We start from the raw sequence: 15,823 nt of genomic DNA, 5'->3' as shown, positions 1-15,823 counted from the left end.
GTCCAAATTTTGTGAAAACATATCTGTAGAGGTTCTGTTCAGATGGTGGTTGTTTGATCACAACGTTAATTTTATCTTTATGTTTATAGTATTTTAACCATTTTTGTATTTTCAGATTTCTATCGAACTATAATTGCAATTGCTTATTATTTGTGTTACATTTTAACTATATATCAAAATATGCATTCAACTAATAAAAATTTACAAAGCTCGCCAATCCACCCATCTGTACAGTTGTTTAGTTTAGTTGTCTTTCACGAAACAACCCATCTGTTCAGTCATTACCTATATAGTCACCAGTCCACCCATCCACCTAATAAACTAGTTTTATAAAATCATCAACTCTTTTATCGATAGTTTATTGGTTTATTCTTGTATTATTCGACCCATTTGTTCAAACATACGTGAACAATGAGTGGCCCCAGTACTTGAAGCTGAAGCTCACACGGCTAACAAGTTTTGAAGTCCACTGAATGTAAATAGGCTGGGCATCCATTTACTACACGTAAGTAGAAAAGCCTGGTTCCCAGATATTGATTTATACTGGTAGACAGAAAACTATCCATGTGGAATTGAAACACTTGTGAAGGGTACAGTGTAACAATACTCTGTATAAACTGTGTGGGAAGATAATTTATTACTTGGATGAGAATGAGTGACATTGTGGTTAACGAAAGTATTACGTGTTTGTTTTTTGTATATCAGTTTTCTGAAATGCAAATTTATCCGGATCTTTTAAGCTCGTTGGTGTGTCATCTAAAGGCTGTTTTGGATAGATATTAGACTGAACTTGGAAAAACAAATGGCGTTAGACGATATACCAGTTTAAACCAGATTTAACAAGTGAAATTTTTTCCCGAGATATTTCAGACTACTGCATGGGAAGTAGAGTTAAATTCTAAATACATTTAACATCCTTTCCATAAGCTACGGATTTAGAGATATTACGTTTTAGTGATAGAAATTCGAAGATTACGATACCGATTTATCTGATTCCGATCCGGTTTCGTTTAAGCAGGAATCCCTAAATTTATACCAGGAAAAGTTTTCTTATTTAATCTTGTTCTCAGAAGTGGATTCATGTAAAAACATCAATATTTGTAATGGGAATAAATCAATTGGTTGTTCTTTATTCAGTACGTGTATGATTCGTTAAGCATTATAGAAATAAAGACTTGAATATACATTCCTATTTTTCAAATCTGACATAGAACATGTGGTATTATATGGTCTAGTCTGTATGGTCTAGTCATATGTTTAAAGCTAGAAATTCTATGAATTGTGTAAACAGAGTTCAGATCACTATAACAGTTTGCGTTTTGTTGGGAGTGTGAATTGAATGTGTTTTTCATAATTTCCGTCATTATTTAAAGCTATCTTTGAATAGATTTTTTTTCCTCGTTCTAGCTTTTTTTTTCGCATTTGCTTTGGAAGCATTTCACAAACGTTTGTACATGTATGTGTAAAAATCTTGATATATTATAATGTTTGTCCTTTTCTCCTGTAAAGGTACCTGACAATCGTTGAGCATATGTAAATTCGTTTTATACTGTTAAAATATTAACAGTAACAGCTTTAAAGTAACAGTTAATGGTACTTTTGTATGGAACTATATGTAACATTCTAATAACTTCATTTGTTAAGCACAAAGGCTACATAATGGGCTATATGTGCTCTGCCTACACAGGTATCAAAACCAGATTTTTAACGTTATAAGCTTTAAACTTAACACTGTGCCATATAGGAGCCATACTAGTAGCAAATACCTAAATGAATTATTCTTTGCATATAATAGTAGCCTAATGATACAAGCTACTTTTACTGCATACGTGTATTTTTTTATGTTACTTAAATATGTGGCAATATTTGAATGAGCTCGTTTGGCATTAATAAACATAACCCCTTTGGATTTAGCCATATGTGGTTCTTTCATCATAGGAATAAAATCTTAATGGCTGTATATGATCATCTATAATAAATCAACCTGTTTTATCTTTCGAAAGCCAAATAACCATGTGAATGATTCAATCAAAATATTTAGTTTTATAAATAAAAGGTGTCAAGTGAAAAATGATTACCTTAACTTAAAGGAATTATTTCCTAAATCTAATTTTGCATTCTTAACCACTCAACTTTAAAACGGTTGTTTTGCAATTTCAGTTTCCTCCAGAAAACTGACAGATGTGTTGCAAGATGAATTCAAAGAAGATGGAACTCTATCTAAATATAACCCAGAAGGGGTAAGTTTTCAAAATAATTAAGTACTATAAAAATATATACACGAAAATAGACGTGTTGCAAGAAGAATTCAAATATGGAACTCTATCAAAGTACAACCCAGAAATGGTAAGTTTTCAAAATAATTAAGTACTATAAAAATATATACACGAAAATAGACGTGTTGCAAGAAGAATTCAAATATGGAACTCTATCCAAGTACAACCCAGAAATGGTAAGTTTTCAAAATAATTAAGTACTATAAAAATATATACACGAGAATAGACGTGTTGCAAGAAGAATTCAAATATGGAACTCTATCTAAATATAACCCAGAAGGGGTAAGTTTTCAAAAGTCTTTAATACTATAAAAACATACACAAGAAAATAATATTTTGCACTTGGAATACTTTCCTATTTTTAATTAATTTAATGATTAAATACGTAAAGTATTGTCAAACTGTAGAAATTGTTTTGTTATGGTTGATTTTGGAACCGACAGCATAGACTCTCCTCAAATTATATTGGTTTTGTTAGAATTTTTCTTCCAATATTATAGTGTATTGACGTTTTAAAGACTTTGAAATTACCAGAAGTATTTTATAGAATTACGTGTTAAATGATTAAAGTCTGTCATTGTTATCCTTACAAACCAATTTACACAGCAGTACAGAGTGCTATTTATAGAATTGGCTTAATCTGACGAATAACAATGAATGTTCGTAAAATATGTCTACCCTATAAACATTAGATGATGAGATAAATACTTTTAGTTGGAAAATGTATAAATACAGTACACATATAATAATCGTCACTGAAGATTTTTTAAAACGACATTAGATTAAACAAATTGATAACATGTTATGTAGAACACGCCTAAATGGAAAGCTGTTGGACTTATTGGACACGCCAAATGAACAAATGATCTAATACTATAAAACACAGTGTGTATCTGTCTGTCTGTCTCTCGGTCACGCGCTTATGTTATAGCAACTTATTACGTAATTTAATTAGTTTGGCTTCCTGTCAATTAGAAGCGAGTAGTCCATGACTGTTCGAAAATTAAAGATATATTTGTTTGCTTGTTTGAAATTATGCACAAAGCTACACAATGGGCTATCTGTGCTCTGCCACCGCGGGTATCGAAACCCGGTTTCCAACGTTGTAAGTAGATATATTTGGACTAAAAATGTACAAAAATTACACCTTTTTCGCAATTTGAAATGTATCTTTGTTAAACTGTCGAGTTACGCCAGAAAGGACGTAAATGTACTTTAGTAGACATTTTATACAACATATTAAAAGCTTATCAAAGTTTTTAAAAAGGTCTAACGTTAGGTCGTACAATAATATTAGAAGATTATTTATTGATAATATTAAGTGCGATAAGGTTTAACCCTAACTGCACTAAAACAAAAAAAACGTACATAAGTTACAGTGTTAATTTATCTCTTTATCGAATATAATCCGTACTTAATAAAGGCTTAGTTAATGTTAGGACTAAAACAAGTGGACATATATATTTCAGTGTCTGCGATAATAATTATTTTATACTAATCTAGAAATTCTGTATTTAAAGAAGTACTGTTGCAATAAAGATATTAATTTTGCCGCAAATATTTTGCGGGTCTCTGATAGTTCAGAATAAAAATCTTTGAAATTCCCTAAATTACGTTTACTCCTTAGTACTTCTGTGTTGACTAAAGTCCTTATTTATCTTTATTTTACTGTTACGTTTTATAATACAAACTCCACTAATCTTGATATTAAACACGGAACTTTTGATCTCCACTCCATGTGTTTTCTGTTATACCAGATAGAATAATAGCAAGGAACAGGTCTAAATTCTATTGACTCCAGAATCGAAACCAGCTATGGAAGAAAATCACTTTGATAAAGGTTAATGGCTTAGAGTAGTGCTTCTCAACCTTCTCCAATATCGTTCACCCCCTATAAGTTTTCCACAACAGCTCACTCACCCCAGTTCGAAAAAATATATAAAAAAGTACTAAATTAAAATGTGAAATGCTTAATTATGATTTAAATATACATCAAACTACAACTAGAATGAATACAACATAAAATAAAGAAAACCCCTGAGTGAACCATTCACCTAGTTGAAAGGCAATGGCTTAGAGCATCGAAAAATAAATTGTGAGGGCAGTATTACACTTTGGAAAGCGTGGAAATTAAAAAAAGACGCCCAAGGAGTTGAAGTAATTGTTAAATATATAACAAAATGACTGACGTCAGCGTTAAATCTTGAGCATCATGAGTTTATTATGAATTACGAGTGTGGTTTAGTGATAATTCATGTACAACCAGAAATGCTTAGTATAATTTAGATAGACAGATATATACGATTTCTAAGCACCGTTAGTCTCGTTACCAATGACAACCGGTAAATATTATAGGTTTTGTAAAATTCTACATGGTAGTTTCATCGTACTGATTCTACTGAAAGCTTCTAAGGCATTAACCAAGACCTAAATGGGAAATATTACTTTCCTTCCAGAACAACAAAATCTTTTTGGTGCTCATTACTGGCATTCATTAACTCTGTGCTTCTGTACACCGGTGTGTCTAATTGCCACTGCACTCTATCTCTTTGGCCGTTTGTGAACCTCAGTGAGCCGAAACAGATCAGATAGAGTAAGAATGGATGTAGAGACGTCTTTCACTTCGTCTGATGCAATAAAATTCGTGACGAATACTGACTATTATTACGGTTGACTGAGAAACCTAATACGGTTCAGGGATTTATATATATACATATACGAAATTGTGTATATGAAAAAAATGAGTTAAATTAAAATTTTCCTGCATCAGCAGATGTTGAAATGTTGTACTTAATATACCAGAAGTTTTCAAATATGTTGCATGTTTCTTTAGGCTTACATTTTGTGTCAAGTTTCTTTATGGATATGATTTTTGTTCAAAACGTTTATTGCAATAAACTTTTTGGTTTGTTCTTTTTTTTGGAGGGGGGGGTTCACCAATCCTCCAGTGGGACAGAGGTAAGTCTTCGATTTACAACACTAAAAATAAGGATTCAACAAACAAATAAACAACTTTCTTAAGTCTCTCTCTGAAATAGGCTTAGTGGTTACTTTGTTGAGCCGCATATCAAAAGGTGAACAGTTATAGACGTGATGCTGCTAAAAACTCTTTACACCTTTGGTTATGGGTGTATTATAATATTTACAGTCCTTCCCATTATTCAACTTATAGAGTGGGATAAAGCACTGCTTGAGACAGTGGATACTACCAGTTGACTGCCTTCTCGGTGGTCAGTACTTCAAAATTAGGGACAACTACATCTGAACCTAATGAGTTTCTGACTTAGTCATTTAAGGTACATATGATGCCATTCAACTTGAAAATTCCATAACCTTCTTGAAATAACACGGAATAAAACTATAGAAAACATTTTACACCGTTGTTTACTAGAAAAACTAAGCTAGCAGGGAGTATGAAGTAAACTTCACTGGTTATCTAGAATTATACAACTTGTGTTTTGTAGATAGGCTTGTTAACCACTATTATTCTCCATACGAGTAACAAATTAGCTAGAATAATTCATTGATCTAGTAATAAGTATTAATAAATTAAATAAACGATAATAGATGGGGCATTAATGAAAATACTCTCTCATCTATAAAGTGTTTACAAATAGTAAGCAATTCAAACAACATGAGGTAAGACTAACATTTTCTTCTAACTAACATAAAAATAAAACACCTTGCATTAACAATTACGTTCAAGCATTTAAAGTAATAAAAATTAGAGTTATGATATGTTTATTTGTCAGTGTATGGCAGTAAAATACAGAGCTATTACCTCGGCTTTTAATTCAAAACAGAAACCCAAGTTAAACAGCCATCGAGGTTAATAAAACGTACAATACAAAAACAGACATTGAGCACTTACTTATATAAAAAAATATGTCTGAATAAGACATCGTAATAAAATTGTCAAATGAAATACTTTCGTCCCGTGGCTAACGGTAGATGCCATTTGTTTGTTTGTAGCTATGCACAAAGCTACACAATGGGCTATCTGTGCTCTGCCCACCAGGGGTATCGAAACCCGGTTTCTAGCGTCGTAAGTCCGCAGACATACCGCTGTGCCACTGGTGGGCAGATGCCGTTTGCCTGATGATTTATCTGGTATAAGTATACAAGAGAAAGATGGGAATCACTGTTGAGAGATATGAATTACCGGCACTTTTGTAATATTTAAAATTATAATAAATAATTAAAATAACGTCTAATATTTACACAATTAAAACTTTATTGAAGCTGTACGGCTTCCACTTTAAAACAGCACTTTACAATTACTAGTTTCGACGTGAGCTACGTTGTCTTCATGAGTTATTTACAATAAATTAGTTTTTAATTATTTTTTATAATTTCAGTGATGAAGGAATTTTTTTCAGACGTTGGCTAATTGATTGCGCATTGACGATTACTTTCCAAATATAATGTGTATGTTTGGTTAGTATTTGATATAGTTTGAAATACTTCTCTCTAAGTAAACTTAAGACATCCGGCCCAATTTTTTACACATGCATAAGTCGCTTAATTAATAATGTTTCTTCCATTTCTTATTTCGTCAACTGATGCATACATTGCGTAAATAGATAGACTTTATCGTTGTTATATCCGTATTTAATCACATGATATAATTACAATACTTCAAATGGCAACGTGAATATTAAAGAAGGTTTTTCTATAATCTCTTTAAACTCAACTATACATCCTATAGAAATAGAGATGATTAGCGATTGGTAACAAAATGAGAAATTTAAAGCAAAAGTTTGTGAATTTTTGGAGCAGCATTATGAAAATGATTCCTCTTCTGTAAAACGACGATATGAGAAGTTAGATATAAAATGGGTTAATTACAAAAATATGGTCACTTCCGAAAGAGACAAATTTGATATAAAATAAGGAGATGAAGAACTAAAAATTAAGAAAAAGAAAATTGTTCCTGCGCTCCTTCAGTTTAGAGTAGTAATTGAAGAATATTTCATCTCTTACCTGTTAATATTAGACCTTGTGACTCTAACTTCTACATAAGTTCCTCATCAGACCACTTGAAACCTGATAAGTCGATAGGGGGATATTTCGAAGTACAAGAGATTATATATTAATTGCTAATTTCGTGATACTCAGTGCATCGTTTGTCTAACGATAGGGTTAGTGTAGTCACCGAGATTATCGTCAGAGATAATTTTGCTAACAACAACAACATAGAAATAGGACATAGATTAGAAATGTAACTCCGAATATTAAAAGGAAATTTGAGAGGTTTTTTGGCGTAGAAAAAGAGTTTACATTGAAATTAGATACAATGTGTAGTACTGTAGCTCTCATCTAGATTCTATGGAGTATGTACACGTTAACGTCCAACATTCCACTGTTTATGTCATTTTTTTCCCTGTAAAACATATAAAATATAGCTTCCAACATTCCATTGTTTATGTCATTTTTTTTTCCTGTAAAATATATAAAATTTAGCTTCCAACATTCCACTGTTTATGTCATTTTTTTCCTGTAAAATATATAAAATTTAGCTTCCAACATTCCACTGTTTATGTCATTTTTTTTCCTGTAAAATATATAAAATTTAGCTTCCAACATTCCACTGTTTATGTCATTTTTTTCCTGTAAAATATATAAAATTTCATTACTTTATAACAAAAATCACTTTTTATCTTTTCATAACAGATTGTCATTTTGTATTATGATTTCTCTGAAAATGCTTATAGCATGTCTCTCTAAAAAAAATCTACACTAGAAAAAGTGGCCAGAAATTCAGTGCAATAAGTTGAGATTACATATGCTTACTCAAACACAAGTTACATTTCTGAAATTTTTGTTTTTTTAATAGTAACAATTTCTTCCCTAACTACTCGCGTTTTTATGTGTGTGTTAGTTAATACACCTAATAATTCATGTTAAGCACGTTTAATTTGAAACTTCGTAACACGGTAACAATAAAATAGTTAAAAATAATAACCACTATCAAATTTTTCGTGAAAAATGGAAATATTAGTTATTTACAATAGATTCATTCATAGAGAATCCTCATTTCAATAAGAACTTTAAGACAATAGTGAAAACAAATATCTTGTGTTTGATGTTTCGGATTATACGTAAATCTTTATTATTCTTAACTTTGTTTAACGCAAACTGGAGTTTATTATGAGACATTTCTATAAACGTAAGTAATATCACGACCTATATCTCCAGAATGTAACTTTATTAGCTCAATATTTTGCTATTAGGTCGTGATTTTATTTACGTTTATAGAAATATACGTAACTCATCTTCAAAGGTTATATTTGAAAACAGTTAAGTTGTAAGTTAATGCAAGACTACCAAACCTACAATTAAGTTGTAGGTTTAATGCAACATATTAAAGTTGAAAATAGAATAAAGTATCTTACAAGAAACGAAGGAATATTTGAGGGTAAATCACGATATTCGAACAATTAAAAAAGTTAATTCAAAGGAATTGGCAGTGTGGTTATAAGTAGATCTATATTTGTTGACTAACAGTGTTACTTTGATTAACTTGTGTCAAATTTGCCGAAGTTTAGGTATTTGAAAATCTCCAAAGTGGCTAGTGTTCTCTGTGATTACGAATGATGTATGCACACGGATCTGAGAGTGAAGCTTTGGTTTCTGTGGAGACATTCAATGTTCAAGAACACGCAGAACAGGATATCGGTTCCTCTTGTCGATGTATGTAGCTTCGATGTTAAAAGTGCCAAAGTGGATTCGAGTCAAGATTTTATAACCGTATATAAAAATACAGCAATGAATGATAAAGAATTTAGCGACTAAAGAAGCGGTTTACGTCTATAAAATGACCAAGCTTTAAAATTATTTTTATGGCAATGTTGCTTTTTTTATATATTATATTTAGGGCCATCAGAAGGAGGGGTGCGTTAGGTGTGGTCGCTCCCCCTCAGTATTAAAGTTCGATTTAGTAAAAAACTACACAATGTTATTAATGAATGCGTCCCTACACAATATAATTCAGTGTAAAAAAATGATAATAGTCAGGGTCGTCGTCTCTGATGATAGTCAAGGGCACCTTTATTGACAGACATGGAAGGGCCCCTATGTATCATCAGAGTGAGCCCTGACTATCATCAGAAGGACATCTAATTATCGTCAGAAGGGTCCTTATACAATGAGTGGCAGAATCCAAATATCCTCCTATAAAATAGAAAAATAATAGTAAACGTTTTATAAGCATAAAAATGTATAATACCAGTGCCGTAGTCACAATGAGGCACATGAGGCACGTATCTGGTCATTTTTTGCAAGGGGCTCTTTGGTGTACCATGTTATTAAACCCACAAAGAGGCTCTTTGATAATAAATGGACAAGAAGAGTCCCTTAGTAAATGAACAAGAAGAACCTCTGATAATAAAAGGACAAGAAGAACCCCTGATAGTAAATGGGCAAGAAAGAGCCCTTGATAGTAAATGAATAACAAGGGCCCCTGATAGTAAATGGACAAGAAGAGCCCCTGATAGTAAATGGACAAAAAAGAGTCACTAATAGTAAATGGACAAGAAAGAGCCCTTGATAGTAAACGAACAAGAAGGGCCCCTGATAGTAAATAGACAAGAAGAGCTCTTGGTACTAAATGGACAAGAAGAATCCCTGATAGTAAATGGACAAGAAGAATCCCTGATAGTAAATAGATAAGAAGATCCCCTGATAAATATTAGAGAAAATATATAAAAAATGTAGAGTGTTTACATATTTCTCTAATTTTTGTATACTATGAGTCATTCTCACGAAATCGATATTATTTATTGATTTCCATGTCGCTTAGGTTTAATCAATGTATACAAATCGTAGCTATCAATGAAATTACATCGATTTTTTTTTGTTAATTAGTTAGATATCAGTAAATACATTTTATCGTATTTGATCATTTTTTCCCGATTTGAGTTCTCGAATTGTGTCATGCCACTTCAAAAAGTATCCTAGTGACTTACATTATGGGTATCAATATAATCTGATTTCTCTGGGCAATATTTTGCCTTATACTTTTACTTTTTAATTACCTTAATACGCACACTTTTAATTTCTTTATTGAAATTATGAAGCCCCAGAGTTACAGTAAATAATGCCGCCCCCCGAGAAAGTTGCACCCCCCTTTTCAAAATCCTTCGCACGGACCAGATACATAAATGTTTCCTGGAGATATGTGCAAATCTGTGATTTTATTCTTATAGATATATGTTTCATAAAGCATTTTCTAATCTATCTGGATATACAACTGAATGCTCGCAATTAAAACATTTTAATAAGTGCAAAGTAATCCTCAAGGAAAAGTGATGTGCAGTGTATCCGAATTATTCTTCCTACCGAAAAAAAAGCTATTAATATTATGCTACAAGTTTTCATGAAGTGTGTTTACCAGATGAAGCGAAATTATTTTTAATGCTTTGAGGAAAATTAAGGATCTCATGATCTACACGTTTATATACAATTGATCTATAATGTACGACTAGTGCTTTTTAGAATATGACTCCGTTAACTTATTGTAGATTTAATGTTTTTATGTACATATATATGTATATATGTGATAATTTTTTACTTTATTCTTGTAGAATAAGAAGTTTATGCACAAGTTTGTGATAACATGCTTAACCAATATCTTTCCAATATACTACAAAGCATAAAAAATTATAAACACACAAGATGACGCAAAAACAAAACTGAAACTTAGATCTACTGCCAAAGATTGCTAACACACTAAGCAGCAAATAAGGTGTCTTTGTTTCTTGCCTTAAGTAAAGTGTTTCATCTTTTCTTCACAGGATATAGATTATGACGGTTTCCAGCTTTTCCTGGATACCTACTTGGAAATCGAGACCCCTCGAGACCTTGTCAAGAGACTGTTTCTTTCGTTTGTGAGGAAGCAACCTCAACAGAGCACCACTACCATCGATGGTAGGTTTCTTAAGGTATGAACATTTTGTCTTTTTATTTTGAAATGTTAAAAACATGTGGGAACTTGAAAACGAACAATTGTTGATTTTAGGCTTGTGTATATTAATATTCGTGGGAGTGTGTCCTGCCTTTAAAGATTCCTCTTTGCATATCTTTCTTAGCGAGTGTGTCCTGTCTTTAAAGATTCCTCTTTGCATATATTTCTTAGCGAGTGTGTCCTGTCTTTAAAGATTCCTCTTTGCATGTCTTTCTTAGCGAGTGTGTCCTGTCTTTAAAGATTCCTCTTTGCATATCTTTCTTAGCGAGTGTGTCCTGTCTTTAAAGATTCCTCTTTGCATGTCTTTCTTAGCGAATGTGTCCTGTCTTTAAAGGTTCCTTGTATTAAGTTCTGGTTATGTGAGTTATGATTTTTTCCTCCAATGTAAAAACAAAAGAGAGAATGGATTTGGAAAACCAAGAAAAGTGAGAGCTTTTTCAATACCCGAACAGACTGAAAATGATTGGTTCTGGAATGCTGAATGTTTCTGCTTCACAGATTATTTTGTAACCGTAAAGAAAAAGGACTTGTAACTTACATAGACAGAAAATGACGAACTAGAATGTAAGCGGCAACAGTCTTGAGAGTTATGTACTCTCTTCAACTAATGTTTGTCTACTGAGATAAGGAATTGATAAATTAGCTACTGCCCCCCAGTGGCACAACGGTATGTCAGCGGACTTGTAGCACTAGAAACCGGGTTTCGACATCCGTGGTGGGCAGACCACAGACATAACATTGTATAGCTTTATGCTTAACCACAGGCAGACAAACAAGCTATGCTGCTTAAGAGCTAGTGAAAAGTAAAAGGAATGTAATAAAACATCTCGAGCCAGTTGTAAATTTTAAATTTAAATTCTCCATAAGCCATGATGTACTTTCAAACACATGTGGAATTATGACAAACACAGGGCAGTATTCACAGAAACTCTGTTCCTTCCAGTTGCTACACAAACATGGGAAAAGTATGATTTCAACTGTGGTGCCATCGTGGAATGCTGTCTTCAAAGGATCGACTCTAATGTATTCTGGTGCGACGTCTAGCAGAAATTGAAGGCATTTATCGCTGTAATTTTCTATTATACAAGTTTTACATTCTGAATCCAATAAAGCATTTGAAATAATTTCCATACTTCGCTGTGATTACAATAAGCACCTCGTATTTCATTCTCACCATATCTCAGTCAGTTGACCACATTGGTAAATACCATAGGTGTCTCTGCAGTTATCTCATGTCCTCCCCTCTGAGTCTATTGTCTACATATAAATATCGTCATGGCAAGCACAAGCCCAGAAAATTCTTCGTATGTTTTGCTTGATCATTGAAAAACCCTTTTTCAAAGTGAGGCACTGTTTCACAGTGAGTATGACTTAGTTGAAACGTTACTACTGAGCTTTCTTGCTGAAATCACCATAGAAGTAGTTTACCGACTAGCTTCTAATACTTATGGTCTGGGAAGTGATTATAAAAAATAACACTAAGTTCCAACTTGGTGATGTTAATAAATTCGAAGCTTCGTTGTTTACAATTCAGTTAACCTGGTGCGTTCTCGGCCTGTATGTGACCCGGATAAATACGTCACACATTATGTACATTCGTTCAGCATTTATTGGCTGTTTTTCCATGAAATGTGGAAAAATCTGTGGTGAATTCAATCCATCAATATGTCTAAATATACATATATATTTATTTATATAAAACAGTGCCTTTTGGTTGATAAAGATTAATCAGGTTCGTGAGTGTAACTGTAACTGAAAATAGAAACATTATAGGATGATAAAAATGGTCGCATCAGGAATATACGAATTATGTATAAATTATGTACAGAGTGTTATGTACTCATGTAATATTTTGGTATCGTGTTTATACCCAGTTTTACAGAATATTTCATGATTTTGTATATTGCTAATTTTGTGTAATATTTTCAAAATGTTTGCTATTACTCGCCTATAAATATGCTCTTGTGTCCAACCTCTATAGATATTATTAATCAGTGGTTCCTAACCTTTTTCTTTCCACGGAACGGCGAAATCTGTGTAAAAAAAAAGTCGCTGGCCGTTTTGTCTACATGTATATTACCTTGGTATGCCGTACACAGAATGTTGATAAATATAAGTAGGGTGTGAAAGAATTTAAAATTTTAAAAATATGTAAATGTATTCAGAAAGAAATATTCATATTTTAAATTATCAAAGCGAATGGGTGTGATTCATTTGGACTGAAAGAGTATATCTAAAAATAATGTAATCCAGATAGCAACGATAGTGCAAGGGTGTTGTCCTCGACTGTAAGATGTCACCAAAATGTGGGGTTTTTTTTCATTTAATTTTTTCAAAGCCAAAAGTTACGAAGCCTACTTATTAACAATAAACAACAAAAAAGGAAACAACATTTTTCATCCAATTCTGAGACATATTTATAAATTTCCTGAAGATAAAATTTTCAAAATAATTTTTCTTTCCTGGATTTTAATTTTTCCTTTTTTGTTTTCACTGGAGGTATTTGCAAACTAATAGCTGGAAATAACTTTTAATATCGTATTTTAAACTTAAAATTTTGACTGTACAGTGTATAAAATACTCAGTTACACTTTACATTTTGACCGTACACTCTATACAGTATTCAATTATACTTTAGATTTTGGCTGTACACTCTATACATTATTCAATTATACTTTAGATTTTGGCTGTACACTCTATACAGTATTCAATTATACTTTAGATTTTGGCTGTACACTCTATACAGTATTCAAATGTACTTTAGATTTTGGCTGTACACTCTATACAGTATTCAATTATACTTTAGATTTTGACCGTACACTCTATACAGTATTCAATTATACTTTAGATTTTGGCTGTACACTCTATACAGTATTCAATTATACTTTAGATTTTGGCTGTACACTGTAGACAATACTAATATACTCACAACTTTCAAGTACATTTTTGATTTTGTCAGTAGTACGATGCATGAGCACAGATTTTATGAGATCATCATCAACTAAAGTAAAATTAATATATATATATATGGTTTTACTTTATTTGTATGATAAATTTAGATACATTATTTACATCAGTGTTTAATGTGTACGTGAACAGTAGTGACGGTACCTTTGCAGTCACTAGCTTTTACTGTTTCAAGATTAATGAATAAAACATATGAAAAATGAAAGACCAAATGTGTAAGTTAATTCTCATAGGTCTAAAACAATTTTAAGAAAACACCTCCCACAATACTTCTCGCAATATTTGAACTTTATTTTCTTGCAGTACTGCTTAAAAATGCGTAAGAAAATAACCACACACTCTTAAGTTCAGGTGTAGTCGTACGCCTCAACTTGAGATTCACTCGGACTTGACTCACTGCAGTACAGGTTTGAACTTAAAAAAATAGTTATATTCATATATTCTAGCTATGAAATCTACCGTCATATCTAAGTTTGAACTACTGGCCATAGGGAAGGAAGACAGTCAGCACCACCCTACCACCCACAATCTAAGTTAAGAATGTCACTCTTACAATGCACCCACGGAGTAAAATGAGGGGATATATTTTGTTATATCGTATGAATTCGAACCTAGTTCCGAAATGCAGAGCTCTACCACATAGCCAATCCTATCAGATAGAAGAATCAATGCGTTTTAAGCACTGATGTGCATACAAAATATCTTGGCTTTCTCTATGACACTGACGTGAAGGTAGTCATGCAAAATTGAGCTACTTAACTCAAAACACCAAACAATATTAGATTATACTCCTCGTTTGCAACAAATTCCCTTGAAGTTGTTCCTATTGGTTTGGTTGTAAATATTTCATTATGAAGTCTTCAGAATTAGTAATTAAAATACAAATGTGGACAAGTGTCTATGATATTATAACGTTATTGCTTACAGAAAGTGAGAATTATATATAATCTAAAATGCATAATAATATAATACAGCATCGTTCAATAGAACAATAAAATTAGCAACTAAAAAAAAAATCAACACGGTTGTTAGAAAGCATGTCGAACCGAAAAGATAACAGCCGATTCTTTTTTTTAAATGTTCTTAGAGCAGTCTAACTGGTTTATGCGAAATTTGTTCTGGTAGACTAATATACTTTACTTAATTATAAGTAGAGAAAGAAATTTTGTTGCTCCCCGAACATTTACCTAAACTTCATGGAAGAAATTTGTATGAGGTTTATTTTAAGTTGTGCGCATAAATTTATTTCAAAGTATTTTGTACTGAGCAACCACCGCTGAGTTTAAACTACGTTTATAAAAGGAATGGAATACAAGGAAAACATAAAAAAAACAATTCGTTTTCTCGATCCTTCCTGAAATATTTACGATTTTCAATGGACTTATAATAAGACACCTTATCTGTTCTCGCTTTCAGTGAGCTCCTATTATTACCTATGAGTAACTTTTAGGGTGACTTTTATGTATCCTGGGTATCACTTGTAATCTTTATTAACTTTTCCGACCCTCTGGCTAAGTCTTGCCACTTCTTACCTTGTTCTCCTTCTGGCTACAAGGTTCTATTCAATGCTGCGTCTAGCTACAATTATATATATATATATATATATATATATATA

General features: G+C 32.2%; 1 protein-coding gene across 6 annotated transcripts in view; it reads left to right on the top strand.

The window, feature by feature from the left end:
• Nucleotides 1-15,823, top strand: part of LOC106458351 (diacylglycerol kinase 1-like) — a 346,054-nt gene that overhangs the window by 228,979 nt on the left and 101,252 nt on the right. For all 6 annotated transcript variants that reach the window (XM_022384776.1, XM_022384764.1, XM_022384755.1 and 3 more), the window contains 2 exons: nt 2,161-2,240; nt 11,072-11,218. In XM_022384776.1, coding sequence (XP_022240484.1) covers nt 2,161-2,240; nt 11,072-11,218 — 227 coding nt within the window. The remainder of the gene's footprint in view (nt 1-2,160; nt 2,241-11,071; nt 11,219-15,823) is intronic.

This window comes from Limulus polyphemus, unplaced genomic scaffold (genome assembly GCF_000517525.1).
Source record: "Limulus polyphemus unplaced genomic scaffold, Limulus_polyphemus-2.1.2 Scaffold22, whole genome shotgun sequence".
NCBI lineage: Eukaryota > Metazoa > Arthropoda > Merostomata > Xiphosura > Limulidae > Limulus > Limulus polyphemus.
Note: the sequence above shows the minus strand (reverse complement) of the source record. Positions and strands in the feature narration are given on the sequence as shown.